The sequence below is a fragment of the Epinephelus fuscoguttatus genome, linkage group LG21 (genome assembly GCF_011397635.1).
Source record: "Epinephelus fuscoguttatus linkage group LG21, E.fuscoguttatus.final_Chr_v1".
NCBI lineage: Eukaryota > Metazoa > Chordata > Actinopteri > Perciformes > Serranidae > Epinephelus > Epinephelus fuscoguttatus.
This window is the reverse complement of record NC_064772.1, coordinates 17,164,807-17,186,106: the sequence shown is the minus strand read 5'-3', so window position 1 is coordinate 17,186,106 and position 21,300 is coordinate 17,164,807. Positions and strand designations below refer to the sequence as shown.

The 21,300-nt window shown below is 41.6% G+C and overlaps 1 protein-coding gene across 1 annotated transcript in view; it reads right to left on the bottom strand.

Annotated features, from left to right (window-relative positions):
* Positions 1–1,236: 1,236 nt before the first annotated feature.
* The window catches only part of LOC125881847 (tyrosine-protein kinase yes-like), a 32,996-nt gene continuing 12,932 nt past the window's right edge, over positions 1,237–21,300 (bottom strand). Inside the window, exons 3-13 of the mRNA XM_049565229.1 lie at positions 17,198–17,505; positions 14,474–14,573; positions 13,568–13,666; positions 12,710–12,813; positions 10,504–10,653; positions 9,854–10,009; positions 9,192–9,371; positions 8,323–8,399; positions 6,517–6,670; positions 4,222–4,353; positions 1,237–2,771 (exon numbers count right to left, since the gene is read on the bottom strand). Of these exons, the coding sequence (XP_049421186.1) occupies positions 2,563–2,771; positions 4,222–4,353; positions 6,517–6,670; positions 8,323–8,399; positions 9,192–9,371; positions 9,854–10,009; positions 10,504–10,653; positions 12,710–12,813; positions 13,568–13,666; positions 14,474–14,573; positions 17,198–17,492 (1,656 nt within the window). The 5' untranslated portion in view covers positions 17,493–17,505 and the 3' untranslated portion in view covers positions 1,237–2,562. The remainder of the gene's footprint in view (positions 2,772–4,221; positions 4,354–6,516; positions 6,671–8,322; positions 8,400–9,191; positions 9,372–9,853; positions 10,010–10,503; positions 10,654–12,709; positions 12,814–13,567; positions 13,667–14,473; positions 14,574–17,197; positions 17,506–21,300) is intronic.

Below are 21,300 nucleotides of genomic sequence, written 5' to 3'. Positions count from 1 at the left end.
TTAGGGAGGTTTGGTGCCGTCTAGTGGTGAGGATTGCAAATTGCAACCAGCTGACACAAGGATTTGCAACGAGATGGAACTGTGTTAGAATGTTGCAGTGGTGTGAACTGGCCATCTGAGCTCAACTCAAGCCGGCCAACAATGTCACCTGCAGCTCAGCTGGTCAAATCATTGGCAGCTGGTTTGAGAGCATAAAGCAGTATGGGGCGCCAGCACTATCTACTAAGCTACCGACGCCCCGTGTGTTTACCTTTTTTCTCTGATAACTTCAGATCCAGACATTCAGGATGTTTTCACTGGGAGCTGAATTATCCACAGGTGTCTCTTGCTCTCCAGAACAAACAGACCTAGTGATTTAAACCATTTAATAAAGCAGTTTCAAGTTAAAATATCAGTGTTTTGGTAGAGGGGTAGAGGCTTCTAATTATAGTGGCCGACGTGAGAACACAAAAATGTGAATGTGAAACTCAAACGCAAACGGCCATATCTAGAGCAGTGTTCAGTTTGTCCATTCTGGGCTGCTACAGGTAACAAACACACAACGCTTCTTATTTTTAGGTCATTATACACTTAATAAAACATTATTACCGTAAAACAATTAGAACCCAGCGCTATTGTTTGCTTAAATCACTGAAATCAACGGGCCTATATTGGGGACAGGCCTTTGATTCCTTTCACACAAAACTGTTGCTCAGCGCAGACCAGGAAATACAATCATATTGATTATTTAAACCAGCATAAATATTACTTGTTTAAAAATTAGGCTTCAGCTAATATATCAATTATGAATCATTCATTTGATCTAGCTCTGGCAGACAGCGGTGACACAACACCATCTTGTTAAAACAAGACTCAAAACTTGGATTCATTTTTATGAAAACCCCTTTTGATTCTTTTGATCCGAGGACCCTCATGGACCAAAGGAATATGAATAACTTACAGGGTAACTGAGGAATGGACGCATAAATTGAGGTAGCCATCAACCCACTTTTATACATCCAAAGAACTTCTCTAGAAAAAAAATTGCTTGGCAACCAGACCAGGCGTCTAACTGAGACAGGGCTAGCAAAAGGGACTAGGCTTTTAATTGAAGTTTAATACTTCATTTCTTCCATACATCCCCTCAAGCTTTCACACTGAACCTTACATATAAAAAAAGAACACTGGACTTTGCAAAATCACGTCTTTATTGTACAAAGTCCTCAGATGATTCCCAACCCACCCACTCCCTCCCCCCCAAATATATTTTGCAATGTTGTCGGTTTTATGAATAATCTTATAAAATGAGGATTTTATAATATACAAAGCCCTTTCTCACAAGCTCAGGCGTCAATTAGTGTTATTCCCATCACAATACTGTCCCTAAGAGTCCACACAGAAGCAAAATGCAAAGATAAAATCACTGTAAAAAACTGTAATCATTGCTATACAAAGAGTTTCTGTGGTGCCACCTTAGATACATAAACGTGAAGGAGTCCCGAGTGCTTCGTTCAGTCACATTTCAGAAGATTAAATGGTTGTTTTGTTCATGATTTCCATTTTGAGAAAGCGTTTTACAGCCGGTAAAATCATCTCGTGTCTGTGAGGTGTCATTCTGAGCTGGCAAGAAGCTGCAAGTCCACGAGTTTCATCACTGTTTAACTCACTGACACATTATACAGGCTGTTTTGTGTAAACTGAGATTATGCAACCCGGGCAGTGATGGGCAGAAAGAATTATGGCATTGTTATAAAAAGTCTTAACAGAGAATTGTCTGGATGATGATGGACAGTCAGGAAGTCTTCAACTGAAGCTGTAAAACCACGTCCGTGTGATGTGAATAAAATGTGATAAAGTCTTGTGATAATAAAAGAACACAGAGAAAATAATATAAAAAAACAGAACACATTTTAAAGTATTATAAAGGCTTAAAAGACCATGTCACAGTCTCACTCTTGTCAGCCATTTGTAAGAAATAAAAGATTGCACTGTAGCTGCTGAAATGTAATTAAAGTTAAGCTGTGTGGGATCTAATTTTAAATAATCTTTGTCAAATGGACTGTGATAACGACCATCAGTCCCCTGAGAGCTTCTCCCTGTTAGTTTAATATATTATCTCTGTTAATAATTCATTGTTTTGATGCATAATTTACCAATTTACCACAAAAGAATACAATTTGGAGGGAAATGGAGTGTGAGATCTCCACATTAAACCACAGAACAGTTGGACTATCAGTCTTAACATTGTGTTTCTCTATTGTGAGGAATTATCACAGCTTATTTTTACAGCAATTATACTGTGTCCATGAGAGAGAATTCAACATGTAGTGTATTTAAAAGATAAAAAATCAAACATTAAGACCTGTGTCGTACCATGAATTAAAAGAAAAAAATATAAAAGTAAAATGAAATGGTGGCGGACGCTGAAATAAAAAAATAACCAATGGGTGGAGCATGTAGTGGTTTATGCGACTGGTTAGCTTGGTCTCCAGTCGACTTTTCGTAGAGTTGAATAATTAAGAGCTCGTGTCTTTAAGTGCATCTGCTCCCAGGCGTAGGGATATGCAGCAGAGTCCAGGCAGGCTATAGGTTCTCTCCAGGTTGGTACTGTGGCTCTGTGGCGGTGAAATAGTCCTCCAGGAAGGACTGGAGGTACTCGAACGTGGGCCTCTCGTCCGGGTCCTTCTTCCAGCAGAGCTTCATCATCTCATGCAGGGACTCGGGGCAGCCCTGGGGACAGGGCATGCGGTAGCCTCGCTCCACCTGCTCCAGTACCTCACGATTCACCATGCCTGAGGAGGAGATGGCAGGAAGACTGTCAGATACTGTCATCGCTTTTTTGGTTTTTAGCTGTAACTTCCATGCAGACGTTATTGTAAATAACCATTATGATTCGGTCTATAATCCATGCTTGTTGCCTGGCAACCTCCTGACTCCAGAAAGCCATCCAATAACAACAACTTCTTATTCTCAAGGTGTGTTCAGACCAAACATTTCATGCGCTACAGTTACATACAAAGTCAATGCAAAGACACAAATGGACACAGATATGTGTTCATGTGTTTCAACTTTAGCAAAAAAGTTGCATGATGCACTTGGAAGGCCTATCAGCGCTGATATTTTTCTGACGTCACACAGATTCAGGAACAGGACCAAGACCAAGTTATCGTTGCTGTCTCTGGGCACCAAGAGCTCATCAGTGGCCTACTGTACTATACAGAGACAGACCAAAAAGTTGAGGGAGCTTGGAGAACAGTGAGCAAAGCCATAAGACCACATGTCAAGGTCTGGAGATACGCATTTGTTACTTGATTCTAGCTATCAGTTGTACCTTTCTACAAACCACATTAGCACTAGCCTTAGCGTTAGCTGCCTTCCAGAGTTAGTAAGAACAACTTTTACTTCAAAAGGCCTCCAGTGGCTGTAACTGCGCAAGTAACGCAAGATGAAAATTCGCTTTGCCTTCGGTCTGAACACACCCTACACTTCATTTTTTGTATGGATTGAACAATAGAAGATACAACCTGTTCACTAGTGAGCATTAGAGGTGTGGTTAGGCAGAGCACATTTGGGCAGAGCCAGGCTAACTGTTTCCCCTTGTTTCCAGTCTTTATGCTATGCTAAGGTAATGGACTGCTAGTTGCATCTTAATATTCAGCACACAGATATTGGTATTGTGTTGGTGGTATTGATTTTCTCATGTAACTTGCAGCAGAGAAAGTAAACGTGTATTTCCCACAAGCAAATATGTGTATTTCCCAAAATGTCCAACTACCCCTTCAATCAGTAATCAAAAATATTTAAATCAGTGGAGTAATCTATTAATGGTTTCAGCGCTCCATCTGATAGAGAGCGGAGCTGTGCGAAGGTGGTGCAGAACACTGCAGGCACCACTCCCCAGGGCAGTGTCAGTCTGGCAGATGGTTATAAACAAGAGTGGTGTTCAATCTCCTGATCGTCCTCCACCAGATGGTCTCATCTAATCTCAAATGTGCGTGTGTGTGAGGGTATCAGTGTGTGTGTGTATGTGTTCCCCCTGCAGAGGCATAAACAACCAGTGCAGACAATGTCAGACGGCTTCACTTCATCCTCAGACATTAACAAGCACGCCAGCTTGACGTCTACTGACAGACTGAAAGCTGATAACTCTGGCCGTGAATCACCACCCTCTGATGCCAACCTTTTTTTTTTTTTTCTCACATTCGGTGTGTGTATGAGTGTGTCACTGTCACTGTCACTTACCTGGGTAGGGCACTCTGCCTTTGGTGACGAGCTCGGTGAGTAAGATCCCAAAGGACCAGACGTCTGATTTGATGGTGAAGCGGCCGTACAGAGCAGCCTCCGGAGCTGTCCATTTAATTGGGAATTTGGCTCCTGTGATACGATGGAGAGGAGAGAGGTGTGAGGTGACTCCACTAGAGGGCGTATTCCTTCATGTCTGGCTTTATGTCTAGAGGCCACAGTGAATCACAATTATATAATTTAATCACATCATTTTCTGGTTTTCAGCTTGTAAATACGCCTCAGAGAAAAGTCTCTCAAATTTAAGGTTTAAAGGATAGGAGTGAGTATAAAGGACATTAGTAAGGATCTTATGATTAAAGGGTTGTTTCACTCAAATTAATACAAATTCCCTAGAGTTGAGCAAGCATGACATTATGCTCTTTGGCCCCTTTAACACTGCCTGTTTAAGGCGGGACTATCATGCCTCTTCGTGCTGTATATACAGCACAATGGCGGAATGGGGGGGGCAGATTGATCTCGCTTTTAAGTCGCCATAGGAGGAATAACAGTGCTGAAATGGACCATGGGCATGTAAAGTTTTAACGCCGTGTTATGAGCACGACCCACCATGGGAGATTTTAAAAGTAGCTACTAGCAGTTAGTGGCTAACTCAAAGAAGAAAAACAGCGGCTGTAAATGTCAGTAAATTGTGAAAACAAAGAGATTTGGGAGCTCAAACATCGACAGTAAATGATTGTTATTGCCCTGATTTGCCATTGTTATTGTTTACAAAGCGCTGTTGACGCGTATATGTCACACTAGAGGCCGATGCTGTTGTGTTACATGTCATGCCTCTTTTGAGTGTATGCCTTGTCTGCACATGGTTCTCAACATGGAAGTGGCTGAGCCGGTAGCTAGCAGCTAATGGTGCTAACTCCATAAACAGCTCTAAACAATGATAACAGCACTGACAGAGCTAATTGTGTTAAGTGGGCAGCTGTTTTTGAACTTACTTGGAAGCCACAATAGGCACCGTAACGCTATCAGCAGTTCTGGATGTATGAACACAGTGCATCATGGCGGCAATGACCCAGCCAGCGAGAGACACATGCACAAACATGCGTGCATGGCCACAGAGAAGCACAGATTACAACACACACACAGGGAGAGTGACTTCATTCTCTGCACAGGTCATTACTCCACTTTATCTTTACATAGCAAACAACGGTTTACTGCTATTAATACTTTGAATGTCGCATACAGAACCTCTGAAAAATCACATTAATTCAATGAATCAATGTGCCTCTCTGTAAACAGTTTTCATCAGTGCTACTTTCTCCTGAAGATATCGTCCTCATGTAAACTCGCTGCGATCTGAGGAATAACCAAAGTAACACTGGGACTGTGAAGAGATGTTGCTGCTGAATATTTTAAATGTAACTTTATCAAAGCTGAGAGCATCACAAACAAAATCTCATTCATCTCTTCAGCCAACAGCAGTTGGCTTCAGTTAACCGTCTGTTGCTAGTAGCAACCAGTGCTGCTGCAGCTGTATAGCAGCTAAGCTAACACTGCTACATATTGTTACAATATTGATAAGCCCATTTTATGTACTCTCCAACTGCCTTATTGGAGTATTATCTGTAGATATAATTTTTAAAGCTGCTTGTTATTGCTGAGTTAATTTTTCTGTGGTCAGTTAACTGCCAACCAAGCTGCCTCTATAGAAAATGTGAAGCTATGTCATGCTGTGTGGGACGGGGACACCATCTTGTGAGGTATGCACTCTGTTATCTCTATTATCAAGGAGTATACACTCCAAAAACTGTCAGTGGTATCTTATCTTTATTTCCTGATTTGATTATATTTGTTGTCCAATACTATTTTAACAGTTTCACAGCTGCTCCTGCTATAAACTTCAAAGACTAATTCCTAAATTTTATTGGGTGTGTGTTCAACTACATGCACATTGACAGCAGAAGAGCTTGGAGGCAAAAATCTAAGAGAAGACTCTCAAAACCTGAGCAAATACATCCAAAATGATCCACATAGCTGTATACCATGACAGGCACAGGTAGTAATCTGAGTGAATCAGTCCTTTAAGGAGCCGACATTGCAGTGAGATGAATTCTCTCAGCATGGGCAAAGTGCGACTAATCAGAGAGAGCAGGAGCATCTGGTTTCCACTATTATCCTAATTCACCATGATAGGAAGCAACAGGGAGTCGTCCTTGCTGTGAGGCCACTGTTCTGCCCTGACACCTCACCTGTGACTCAGTCTATGTGTGTGCTTATGTTTGTGTGTGGACCCACCTTGCCTCGCTGTGTACTCGTTGTCCTCTATCAACCTGGCCAGACCAAAGTCGGCGATTTTGCACACCAGGTTGTCGGCCACGAGGATGTTGGCGGCGCGCAGGTCCCTGTGGATGTAGTTCATCCTCTCGATGAAAGCCATGCCGTCAGCAATCTAAAAACAAAACATTTTGACAGCATCTCACGAAGGCTGCTTTGGCAAATAATTTTTAGCTCTTCACGCTCAGAACATGAAGCCCTCTGTCAGACATAAAGAGGATGCTAATAATGAAAGAACAAAAGCAAACTGAGGGGGACATGTTTACCCGAGGCAGTCGTTTCTTTTTTTAAAAATCGGAGATTTAAAATAGAACAGTGAACATAACATTCACTGACACAAATTCTGCACTCGAGAAACAAACTAGAGTTACTGCTTCACAGTTGTGTGCTTCTGTGAACCAGTCAGGTGGCAGTTACAGTTTACATCCACGTCTGTGAAAACATGGATGCTTCACACACAATCTTCCCCCTGGCTGCACAGAAGATCTACACAATCAGCACAGGTTCAAGGTGGACACCCAAGATTAGTGTCACCAATTTGGTATCTGACCAAATGTCCCCCCTTCTTTTCCTGAGATATGATGGCTTGAATAATGGCTAGAAAAGTGTTTCTGCAGAATACTATGATGTCACAGTGAAGTTGACCTTTGACCTTTTGGATATAATATCTAATTATTTTATCATAATATCTCATCAGCCATTTGTGTGATGTTTTGTCGTAATTAACGTAAGAATTCTTGAGTAATGAAGCCAAAAAACATGTCAAAGTGACCTTGACCTTTAACCTTCCACCACCAAATTCTAATCAGTTCATTCTGAAGTCTAAGTGGACGTTTGTGCCAAATTTGAAGAAATTCCCTCAAGGTTTTCTTGAGATATTTGATTCACGAGAATGCGACGGATGGGGTCACAGTGACCTTGACCTTTGACCTACAACAACCAAAATGTAGTTACTTTCTTTGCCACAAGGTGGACGTTTGTGCCAAATTTGGGGAAATTACTTCAAGGTGTCCTTGAGATATTGCATTCAGATAAAAGTGACCCTTGACCACCAAAATCGAATCGCTTCATGGCTGAGTCCAAGTCCTCTCAAGGCCTTCTTGAGATGTTGCATTCACGACAATGAGATGCATGGAAGGTCACAGTGACCTTGACCTTTGCTCACCAAATTCTAACTGATTCATTGTTTAGTCCAAGTGGACATTTGTGCTGAATTTAAAGAAATTCCCTCAAGGTATTCTTGAGATATTTGATTCACAAGGATGCGACGACGGACAGGGTCACAGTGACTTTGACCTCTGAACTATAACCACCAAAATCTAATCAGTTTCTCTGCCTCTAAATGGATGTTTGAGGTAAATTTGATGAAATTACTTCAAAGTGTCCTTGAGATACTGCATTCAGATAAAAGTGACCCTTGACCACCAAAATCTAATCACTTCATGGTTGAGTCCAAGTCAATGTTTCTGCTAAATCTGAAGAAATTCCCTCTAAGTGTTCTTGAGATATCACATTTACAAAAATGAGACAGATGAGGTCACAGTGACCTTGACCTATCACCTATGACCACCAAAATCTAATCAGTTCACTGCTGAGTCCAAGTGAACGTTCGTGCCAAATTTGAAAGAATTCCCTCAAGGCGTTCTTAAGATATCGTGTTTACATGAATGGGACAGACGGAGGACAGCCCAAAAACATAATGCCTCCGGCCACAGCTATCGCTGGCGCAAAGGCATAAAAAATGCAGGTATTTGTGGTTTGTCTCACCTGTGCAGCCATGTCCACTAACAGGGGAAGCTTCAGGAATTTGCCGTCACCCTCTTTGAGGAAGTCGAGCAAGCTCCCTATAAAAACATGAAAGGGAGAAGTCGTAAATGCAGGACAGCCATGATATACTATAGGAGCTATAAAAGGGCTGTGACACCAGCTGCATATCAATGTACTGCTGTATGAAATGTTAAATATTTCAATTAAGCCCTCCGTTATTACTGTACCTGGTTAGGAAATGAGACTGAATATCAAATTAAGCTTGACTGTGAACTGATATGTGATTCAAAGTATTCTGCGTGAGGAGATCTGTGGAAAATACTACAGTTATGAGATCAAAACACACAGTAGATCAACAAACTACTGGCATTTAGACACACATGCTCACACAGAGGCATATGTCATCGAGTTAACATTTACACACACATAAATCTAATTACTCATGAAAGCCAGAGAAAAAAACACATGGCAGCTGAAGCAATGAAAACCTCCCCCAAACTACTGCAGTTTTCAATTAAACATCCCAGTTTCAGGCCTCAGGGAACCACAAGGGACCTTCAAGGACTCTCAATCTGTGCAGCACATTAATTAAAACATCCATAAAATTTACATTTTTTCCTTTAAGGAAATCACCATGCGTATATCTGACATCAGCGCCTGAAAAACCAGAGCTGCGTGATCAGTTTTGTGCCCGAAAAGACTACAGGCGAAGATGTCGCTTTGCTTTCTTTAAAAATAGATCTCATCTGTGTCATGTGACAGGAAACTGCTGAGTCGTGTTGTTCCCCAGGGCTGAGAGATCTCAGACAATCAGTTTAAGTACTTATCAAATATGTCAGTTTGGAGCTTCTCAGGTGTGTTTGGTATACCTTTGGCCATGTACTCTGTGACGATATAAATGGGCTCCTCGGACACCACAGCATAAAGAGGCACCAGTTTGTCGTGCCGAAGCTTCTTCATGATCTGAGCCTCTTGGAGGAAGGCCTCAGGCGACATGGTGCCCGGCTTCAGCGTCTTTATGGCAACCTTCGTGGTGCCGTTCCACGTGCCTGTGGAGACAAAGATATAGGGAGAGAAAAGCCCACAGGCCGCGGGGGTAATCAGTGCTGTTAATGGGGTGGGAGCGAGACAATATCATTAATTAGGTCTTGTAATTGCCCAGACATGTGCTATCATGCATGCACTCCTCGCATGAAATATGCCTGGGATGAGCGGATACGAGCCGCGGTTCAAGAAAGGAACAAATCAGTTTGGCTGCTGAGTGAGACGATCTCTGGAGATAAAGAGGATACAACAAACAGAGGAAGCAACTGCAGGAAGTGGATAATTCCCCAGTTTGGACCAAAATAGACACAATAAATACAGGCTCTGGAGTGTTCCTTGGATGTTTTATGCACATAATGTTTGCATTTTCTACATAAATATGGGCTGATTTTGTGTTTCTCAATCTTGCTAATTATGACTTGAATACTAAACAAATGCATGATGTCAGAAAACATGTTCCTGCGTGTCTCGTCTGTCTCGCTCTTACCCATCCAGACCTCTCCGAAGCAGCCCTGGCCCAGTTTGAGCTCCAGTCGCAAGGACTCCCGCGGGATCTCCCACGCATCTTTGGCGAGCCCCTGCGTCTGAGGCTTGACTGTGGGGCAAACTGTGGTCAGCCGGTGGCAAAGCCCGTCGGCATGCTCTGTGATGAAGCGAGACGTAGAGATCAAAACACTACATTATTACACTCAGCGGTGGCAAACACACACAGGCACACACACCCACATGAGTCTCTGAAGCAGCAGGATACAGGGTTTTAAAAGCAGTCTGTTTCATGCATCGATTCATTCCATTTGATGTGGATGAATTCATGCTCTTAAACTAACAGTGATGAAATATAAATGAGATGATTTTTTAACACACCAAAACCCTCTCCAGAGTGAAATGAAGTGGGATAACAGTGATTTAACCTCAACCCTCCTCAGGCCCGTAGACAAGGCTCAAAATCAAAACTGCTCCGTGAATTGTTATTAAAATTAAAGACTATTCATCTCTGGGGCATAATGCAGGTGGAACAGGAAACTGCATGGCGGCACAGAGCAGCAGGTGTGACTGAGACTAATTTTCAGGTGTGATGAAAGACTGTGATGAATAATGAATGAGGGAAGACAGAAAAAAGAGAGAGACACTACATACCTGTGTAGTGTTTGACAAGCTTCTGTAATGTGTCAAACTGTGCGCGTGTAGTGATGTAGTATCCCCCGCTGTCGAGCTTGCGGATCTTGTAGTGTTTCACATTGTCTCCTTTGGCTTCGTCCCAGTCTCGTATGGAGAGAGAATAAGCACCTAGAGGAGATGAGGGAAATGTTCTTCATCCATCGAAACAAAAGTGTCAAAGATTGGACTGTGTTGTGTTGAAAAAGTTTTTTTCCCCACCTTTAAGTTCCCAGTTATGTCTAGATATAGAAAGTGATGGAAGTGATTTTTCTCCAACAGTTTGGTACATCAAATGGCTTTAAACGGTAACTTTGGTGTTGTTCAACCTGAACCCTATTTTGCCATGTTTGCTTTTTAGTGAATAGTGGGAACAATTTTTGAAATTGGTCCAGTACTGAGTAAGAAACAAGCTGCCATGATTGCCCACTGTCAAGTCACATCCACTCAAAGAGCTTGTTTTTGCCAAAAACCGTTTTAACACAGAGATCGTGCTGTAGGGCCGCTACAAAGTCCCTTCTTTATGCGGCCTTTGCATTTTTACATAGAACCAAACAATGGCAGCATCTTGCCACCCCAGAGTGTAATTTTAGACAGCATGCCGGCATCGCTGAAGCAAAAGAGGGGTGACGTGACATAACAGTGCCGGCCTCGAATGTGACAAACAGCAAAGGCGTTGGCAGCGCTTTTTAAACAATGACAATGGCTTATCATGCCAATAGAAATCATCCGTCCCTGTTACATCGCAGTTGATCTTGTCCTCTGTTCAGAGGGGAAGGAGCTCCCAGACCTCATTGTTTTCTTTATTTTCAGTCGCTGTTCTTCTTTTTTGAGTTAGCTGCTAACTGCTAACAGCTACCATTGAAATTAGTGGTTCCTAACTAGTCCAGCCATGAGGGGTCCAGATCTCTCCTTAGTCATTAGTTCAAGGTCCACATAGTCTAATACATTAAGCATTATCCTTGCATTTGGCGACATTCTTGAGCTAGTTTGCTGTCTCTGTAAAGAAGCTGTCCATTAGTCATTCAATCTACAGCAGGAAACAGCACTTCAAAATCAAAGCTCTGTGCTGGACTCAAAAATCAAGCACGTTGTCTAAAAAACTGGACACGTTTGTGAGTCACTTTTGGACTGCGACCAACCAGTTGAGAACCACTGGTTTGAATCTCCTGTGGTGGGTCACACGCATAAGATGTTGTCAAAATGTCACAACCATGCAGCCCATGATCCCATCCTATCAGCTGTCCCTTTTATACTGACGTCATTTCAGCCCTGTTGTTACCTCCAATGCTGACTTACAGGCAAGACAACTCTTTTCTCCCATTACATGATTGTGTTTTTTATACAGGATGGCAAGGCAGCATAACAGCATGAAATTTTGAAGAGACAGTGTAAGAGCGCAGTGTGAGACCAGTCTCACTCAATACTGGGCCAATTTCAAAAAGTGTTGTTTCCATTAGTCACTTAGACACAAAAACATGGGAAAATTGGGTCCGGGTTGAAAAATACCAATGTTACCGTCAAAGTCATTAGATATACCAAACGGAGAACCAAGGAAATTTCAATTTCTCTATAAGACATTATCAAAAGTCTGTTCTACTGTTTAGAACACATTCATTAAAAAACAATACCACAGGATCAAGAAACAGAAGTCTGTCTGAAGAATGTCTGACAAACACAGTTAGACTGACACATTATTGGGAGCTAACAGTACAGGTTTTCTGTGCACTTAATTCTTGTGCTCTAAATACTACAACACTCGCTTTTATCATTTCACGTGACCATGGAAAAAAAGCTGGTCAGAGGGGTCAAATCAGAGCTTTGTTTTTGCATTGAGAAAAAACCCCCACATCATTGCAGAATCCATCAACACTGACCTAGAATCCAAGAGTGAGCTGATTTAAAGTGGGGGATGTGTTATCAGATTCCTATCAATCATCACTGTTGGCAGTGCTAGCAATAGAAATTTTAAGCTCACTGGGTTTTGAGTTTTTGTACATATGTACATATTTTGTGAACAGTTTTAACCTTTAACAGACATTTTCTGATGCAGTTGCTCTTATTTTGTACCGACAATTAAACCGGGAAAGTTTTGTGCCCATCAAAGCCTTAAAGTACTCCAACTTCTGGATGCCTGAAAATTCCTCCTTTCACTTAACTTGTCTGTTAATGAAGAAGTGATCATCACCTTTAGTAGTTTCACTTTCTCGCACCAGGAAAGTCCCTCGATTGTTTCCTGGATTCAGCAGCAGCCTCTCAGCATCTTTACGTCCCATTTTACCAAAGTACCACCTGTCAAGAGAAAGAAAAAACTTTACACTCAAAATTTAAAGGAATACTTCACACCACTAATGATAATTTGTGAATCAATTTTTCAACCCGTGTTACATTGAATTTGTGAGGAAAACTTTGTTTTTTTCGCATGTGCTCATGGAGAACGAAACATCCAAATACAGAGGAAATTCTTGATGAATTAAAGTTATAGAGGTCCACGTTTAACAACAGCAGATCATCTGTTTACAGACTCTCACACAACTGTCAGTCTCAGAACTTCCCAAATAGATGCATTTTAATACTATTTAAAATACTTCTGCATAAACAGTGAAGGTAGAGGTGTTTTAAATAGTAAGGTTTCAGAAAAAATGAATGTGTTTGGAAAACATTGAGCATACGACTGGAAAAATGAGACTTGCATTGTACTGCATAAGTTGTGCGAGACTTTGCAAACTGATGTTTTGATATAGTTTTGTTGTTCGTTCACCGTGGAGGCATGCGAGAAAAACAAAGTTTTCTTCATGAGTTGAACATAGCACGGGATAAGTAATTAACACACAAAGAGTCATTTGGTGGTGAGGTATTCCTTTAAGTGGTGACTGTGAAGCTGACTGCTGAAAATCAATTCAGTCAATTATGAAGCCTCATCTTGGTTGTGAAGCCGTTAATATTGTGCTTGTTACGAGCCATGTGAGATGTGATCATGGCGGTGTTATTAGTCTCCTGGTGCACGTGCTGCAGATGGAGTAATGAGGTTAAAACAAGGTCTTACTCTTCAGCCTGGATGGAGTCGGCAGGGGCCACGTAATTGCTCGGGATGTAGCCGTTCCTCCCTGTGTTGATGGAGCGAGCCTCCCACCAGTCTCCCTCTCTGCAGGAGGACAAAATGACACAGGAGAGATGAGACAAATGACTCGTTCGTTTAACAGTCAACCAAGGCCTTATATATCCCGCTATGATTGATCATCTGGATGGAAACTGGTTAATAAAGGTTACTGGTTAATAATTTAAGGGTCATGTTGAAGGAAATGATCCTCACTTTAGCCAGCGTGGTGGCTTATGGTAAAGGTTTGAAGGTACATGGCTTTTCTTTTCTCTTTTAAAGTAATTGGTTCTGCATTCATTTCAACATGATTCGAATTTTGAACTGTCTTTGAAATCTGAGGTAGGACTGAAAAACACTGTCACAATGAGGGTTGAATGAGACTAATCTACTTTACATTACAATGCTATAACCTCAGGCGACATCTCTGCCACAGCATGAATCAAATAAAAGATCCACGGCCCCGTGCAGAAAGCAGCAGCATCAGGAAACAAACAGTAATCAAACTCATTCATGAATACAGATATACAAGGAACAGGTGCAGTTTAGGGATTACTGCTTTAAAGAGAGACATCTTGTCACATCTGCTGCTATTTTAAAGAGGTGTTTCTCTACTGGAAGGATGGTCTTTCCATAAAACTGGGCTGTCTTTGCAGTACTAAGAAGCATATACTTTTTAAATTAGAGCTATATGACCAGAGAAAACAGAGGGAAAGCGCTGTGGTATACAAAACATATGATTACCAGAATGCACTATGTCGCACCAGCCCAAGAAACGCTCTGGCTGGTGGGTGATGTCATGCAATTGCCTGGAAAGATGAAAAGAAAAAAAAACAAAACAGGGAGGATACTCACGTGTTGTTGATGATCTGGAAGCGGTCTCCTTTTTTAAACGAGAGATCATCAGATGTTCTAGCTTCATAGTCGTACAAGGCCACAAAGAACGTAACACCACCTAAAACACAAAAAAGGACCCACGTGTAATGAATAAATACCTTGTGAGTGTGTGAATGTGAGCACTTTACACACATACCAGCGGATAATGATGTTAGCAGAGGACATTATGATGCTGTGGAGGGTTTGTTTGTGTGTGTGCAACTGTTTAAAGACCAATTAAGGGAGATAAATCTGTCTCGTCAAGGTCTGAGAGCTCAAACTGTATTGATTTCCTTTGGCTTATAATTTTATAGTATGAGATTTCTCCTGCATGAGAATATGACGGTGACTAGACTAGACGTGACTGACACAAGCAAAAGGAAAGTCAATACATTAAAGCAGTTTTTAATGGGATCAACTGCCTAACAATCATAATCTAGATCCCATCACTTGCGCATAAAACATATTAATGGCAGAAGACGCATTACAAGACACAGATCAGTCATTTACATTAAGAGTCACGTCATCTTTCCGTCCCGTCCTGTAAAACACTCTGCCTCCTGTTACAGCAATACCCCACACAGATGACATTCATATACCAACCACCGATAACAATGCTGTCAACAGTAATCCCATTATCTCCTGCAGAAAGCAAATAACCATGGCAGTGCCACCTTCGCCCCCCCCCCCCCCTGAGCTCAGATAATCCAACGTGGAGGAGGATTACACCCTAAATCCCACCGAAACAGGAGGGTTCAATCTCATCTCTCTGCTTTCAGGATCGCTGTAAACTGCTCAGACACATTTAGGGTGATCACAGATGATAACAGGACTTGGGTTCAATCTAACAAGGAAAAGCTAGTTAAAGTAACAATGGCTGGGGCATTAGCTGTGACACCAACATGTCGGATCAGCACACTGACCAAATTAAGCTCAGTGTTAGGTACATTGTGGTTTAGCCCATTTACTGATTACTGTAACACATGTTATCATGGATACTTTACATTGCTGGTGACCATTCTCCTCAGCATAGTGCATTTTATACCACAGTTAATATCATGTCTGTTTTATTTTGACATTTTTGTCCTGTGGCCAAAATACTGTGATAAAACAGGAGTTAAGTTAAGCATGCTAACATTTTCTTATCAGCACAAAACATAAGGTATACTATGCAGGATTTTCCTCAAAAACAATGTATTAACTCAGTCATTCCTTTCAATCATCACTTTGATTCACTTCAAGTGTGTGGTGGTGAATTTATCAGCAGTATTTTCTGATTTTCGTCTTATTTTGCTGTGCTCAAGGCGTTCCTGGACCCAGCACAGGGCTGAGGTCAGGATTTCAAATGGCAGCAACCAGGTGCCAGATCGTTAGCAGCAATGATCCAAGAGGAAGCTTTGATAATTGTGGACACCGAAAAAAAACTGCATATATAGTGAAGTAAAATGCCTTGTTGTCTTTCACTTCCCTCTTTTGCTGGCATTGCTGTTCATAAGCAGTAATCAATAATTCCTCCATAGTATACCTTTAAGTAATTGGAATGTCATTTCTGAAGGTGTTTGGTCATGAACCAAAGTTTCTAACAAAGTGATGGTGGCAGGTGAAAAGGGATCACCAAAGTTATTAAAACTCATCTTGAGTTGGACATGAATCTTTATACAAGATGTCGTGGTGATCCATCCAGTAGTTGTTGAGATATTCATGGAAGTTTTTATTGGAGTTCATTTGTAATATCACATGAACACATGTCACTTGACTCGCAAACTTACAGGAACAATCCACAAATGTGCAAATCCAGTCTTGCGTGTAAAAACGGATCCACAAATGCATAATATGACTTCACGTGTATTTGCTGTGGCGCAAACTCCTTACATTTGTAAAACCTGTAAGACCTTATTTCATTCAAAACCACAAATGTAAACCTCTTGATGGCGATACCAAAGATATTTGGGATCAACAACTGGCTACCAGGAGATCGTAAGCCCCAGAGCCACGCTGCTAGAATCACTGAAAATGATGAAAAACATGATGGATTACCCATCCAGAGGAAAGCTGACAAAAGGTGTTGAGACTTTTCACAGGAAGAGAAACATTTGACCTGCTGGTGGAGCTAAAAGAAAAGTTAAGGGATCATCAAAGTCATTGGAATTCATCCTCTGGGCACCATGGACATATCTGGTAAATTTCATGGCAATCCATCCAACAGTTGTTAAGACATTTCACTTAAAAATAGACAACCTCATGGTGACGATAACAGAACTATTTGGGATAATCAAAGTCAGTCGTATTCTTTCTCTGAGGAGCAGCAGAGTGCCATCTTCAGAGCTGCTAGCATGACTAAAAATGATGAAAAACATGATGGATTACCCATCTGCAGCTAGTCAAGTCTCTACAACTTGATATAAATGCCATATAAAAAAGATGGTATTAATAATGAATACCATATGGTATTATGAAAATACCACGGCATAAAGCAGATTGAAGCATCCAAAGATTATGAGTGGCTGCCTGGAAAATAAGAAAAAATACATTCAAAAGCTAAAACCCAATGGTATGCTTTAAAAAGTGTTCAGCAGTAAAGCAAATGGGCTACAAGATTACAAACCACTGAATGGTCCTTTAAGTATGACAAAAAAGGGCAATGCTCTCCACTAAGACCATTATCAGCACTGTAATGACATCTTACATTACAACACTACTCACTTGAGACAGCACCAGAGAAGGAGTTGGACACAGGACCGGAGAAGGAGGACGACGCTCCTCCAAAGGGGGTCATGGCAGACGAGCCACCAAATGGTGTGAGGGTGTGGTTGAAGTTTGCAGCCCCAGAGCCCGCTGAGGAGGAGGGTTGTTGGTTCTGCTGCAGCTGGGTGGGATCCGGCCCGTAGTGACCCACATGAGGTGTGGTGATGGTTGCGTTGGGGTCCGACACCGTGGAATTCTCCGGCCGATACTTCATCGTAGGGCCTTTGTCCTCTTTGCTCTTGATGCAGCCCATCGTCTTGCCCTGCCTGGACAGACACAACACAGAGCTGTCAATTTAATGCCAGCAGATTGAAGAATACAGCATCCAATTCAACATTGATGATGAAAGATAAATAAAGTGAAGGGCCAAGGGAGTTGTGTTGGATTAGTGATTGCAACATAAGGCCTGTAAGCGCAGGAACATGAACGAAACGAACATCTAATGACCTGATGTTTTCATGTGAATCATTCTGTTGTCGCGACCTGCTAAGACCATAAGCCATGTGGTAACTGGGACATATGGGCAAATGGTAAATCCGCTTTGAACCATGCACGACTCAAATGTGTAGATTCAACTGTGCATGCATGTTATGAGGTATGACAACTACAAAACAGAGGGATAAAAAGGTCATTACAATTTTGTATTGTTGTGATCCATTACATGCCATTGTTGTTCCATAAAGAGATTATTGTTTATATACAAATGACAGATTAAGGCCAATTTAGGGCATTGAAATAGAGAAAAATAAAAACTCTTTGCAGTATTAGTGCTGTGTTTTACATTTATGCCTTTTTGTGATTCAAAGAGCCCTCTTCAGGGGCCCTCAGCCCATTGAGGAATTACTAAGCCTGCTGACTGGGCACAGACCCAGGGGCCCAAGGGTCCAGGGGTATGTATATAATAATAATAGTATGATGTTAGTATTTCTTGTTGGAAAGTTAATCAAATGAGAAGCAAAATGACCAAAAAGAGAATGAAAATGGCAAGAAAGAGACTTAAAGCAGCTACAAAGAGACGCAAAATAACCAGAAACACACTCAAAATGAAAAGAGACTAAAAACAACTACAAGGAGATGTAAAATGGCCAGAAAGAGACTCAAAATGATAAGACAGAGACTCAAGACAAATACCAAGACGTGTAAAACACAAAAAGACTCAAAAGGACAAAAAAGACACTCAAAGCAACTAGAGACGTAAAACAGCCATAAAGAGAATCGATACAACTACAAAGACATGCAAAATGGACAAAACAAACAAACAAACAAACAAACAACTAAAGACAGACCAACAACTACTACAGACAACATCTCTGACTTGATTTTGTGTCTCTGAGTTCTGGTTCACCTGCAAAATATTACAGAAACAATTTCAAGTCTGGGCATCTTGCTCCTTTGTAGGAGGGGTGGGGGCCTTTGATGTGTAAACCCAGGGCCCCACTGTCTCATAATGCGTCCATGCTTCACCCTGACCATGATACAAGATTTAAAACATCGGTGTGTCTCCATCTACGTGGTTGTCATTCCTCGTCCTAACATAATTTGGCCGGAGTCACACTGAGGCATTCTTTTGTGAGGTGAAGCCCCGGAAAATGTGGAGACAATCAGACACGCTCGTAAAGAAGTCTGAGCTCGGGGAGATCAGAACGTTTTCTTCTTCCAAGAACAACAGCTGCTCCTGGAGTTGGACTTGGTTAATTGGCGTTGACACTTTACAAGACAGCAAAACAATAGAGGAGTGAAGTGAAATAGGAGCTTTTATTCAGTGATGTGGGGTATGAAAGCAGACTAAACAAACAGTGCTACCAAGCAGCATTGTGGCACAGCTGGTGACAGGAGTGACAGGATTACAGGATCACAACCATGCGTCAGTGAAGCAGAAGACGATCTGCTGGTGCAGTAATACACCTTTCAATCATTTTGGAACAGCGGCCTTGATGTTGGGAGGTGGGAGAGATTTTTCCCTCATCGGAGACGGAGGGGCGCATTCGAGAGTTCATCGAGTTCTCCAGCTGAACTGCCAAGGAAATCAACAAAACGGGGACAAACCACAGAAACCTTCCTAGGATTCAGAACACTTTGCTCAAATAAAACCATACATCCGTTTAAATTGCAGGTTACAGCTCGTGCTGAGCACTGGCCGTCTTCTACAAAACTATTTTACGAGTGGTCAGTTGCTGAAGACGTGTCAAAATGAAACAGATTTCTTAAAAATGTCTTCAAAAGGACCAATAAATCTAATCTCAGATGTTAGATCCAGAGCCAATATGCTGAGAATGTTGGCATGGAAAATAGACTTTTAGTTTCCGAGCCAACCTTTCCTTTAACCTCGAGACAAAACCAGTGTTGTGGAAAGCAGAGGGCTTCGCTCAGAGGCTCAGTCGACTATGGTGGGCTTGTGTTTCATCATCAGAGAGACGAGAGCCTGGCTCGGTGGGTCAGCAATGAACCACGCTATAAAACACTGGACAGTGTCCCAGGAATATTTGCACTTTAAAGTGAGGATGATTTTTCCTTCCAAAAATGAGACATCAGCCGTTTCATAAAAGTGACATCACTCTTCCACAGTGATCATTAATGAATAAATACTGAGCTGAACTTATAGACCCTTTTAAAGAGAAAGGATGTCAAAATAAAACACCACATTAGCAAACTGTCATTTACATTCATACTGTTCAAGAAGCCTCCTGATTTATTACGCATGATGCTTTTTCTTAACTGCAGTGTCCATGCACGCTACTCACATCGCATGCAATCCCCCAACTCTCCCTTCATTATCTGTCATCTCCCTACTGTCAACTGATTGTATAAGAAAATCAATACTTTAACTCATTTACTGTTTGAAAAAATGCTGGCTCAAGCTTTAGAGAAGAGGATTTGGCTGTTTATTGCTGCGGCAGTGCTGGTCTGTGCACGACTTTGGTCCAGATTGAAGTATCTTCTCAACTATTGTATGGATTGCTGTGAAATTCTCTACAGATATTAAAGATTCCTAGAGGATAAATTCTAATGACTTTGGTGACACCCTAGTCTGACTCACAGCAGGCAGATTGTCATCGTCCGCCTATTTCACATGGAATTCTCCTCCCCTTCCAATTTCATCTGACACTATTTTGTAAGAGCACCGTCACTGCATCCTGAGCTGAGCGCTACCCAACACCATTCTGATTGGTTTAGAAAAATACAAATAACCCAGAGTGTTTTTTTTTTTTTTTTTTTACCTTAGCAAGGAATTGTTATGGGTTCAGCCAGATCTTTGTCCAGCAGTGGCACAGCTAGCACTAAGATGAAGTTTTAGTCACAGTTTGAATCTGTCTTTGGTTAGTGAAGGTTCTCAGTCATCCAGGTCATGGTAATCCTAATTGCCGTATCGTAGGCAACTGGACTTGCTTAAGTTTCTCGAAGACGTTTCACCTCTCATCCAAGAGGCTTCTTCAGTCCTATAAGTCAGTTAAAATTGAAGAAGCCTCTTGGATAAGAGGTGAAATGTCTTCAAGAACCCAAGCAAGTCCAGTTGCCTAAGATACAGCACTTAGGTTGTTTTCTGTTACTTTGGTTTATAACAGAATAACTGCAGAACTTGGGTTTTATGCTAATTGGTAAATGTTAGCATGTTAAACAAAGATGGTGAACGTGTTTAATATTGGTGCGTTCCATTTGAACTAGGAAGTTGAATCTTTCCAGTTCAAATTTTCAACTTTAACGCCCCCTGAAGTCATATTTCTGACTCGGAATATCAATACACCACAGCGACATCGCATCATCAACTGCCAAGCACCGGGGCCACGCCCCCCGCTGAGGGAAAGTCTGGGAGAAATGAATATTGGCTTTATCGACCTGTAGCACAACAATAAATGTTCGGTTTATGAATTAAGTGGGTTTAAACCCCTGCTTTTTGTATTGGAAAGCAGTGAGATTGTAAAATGTTCCTCAGTGCATGGACAGTGTGGTCACAAGTTGATCTGGCTGCCTCCCAATTTGAAGACATAGCTGGCTGTATGTTGTCAGATTTTTATTTTATCTGTCTGTGGAGTGGTGTTGTAATAGTGGCGCACCACGTTTAT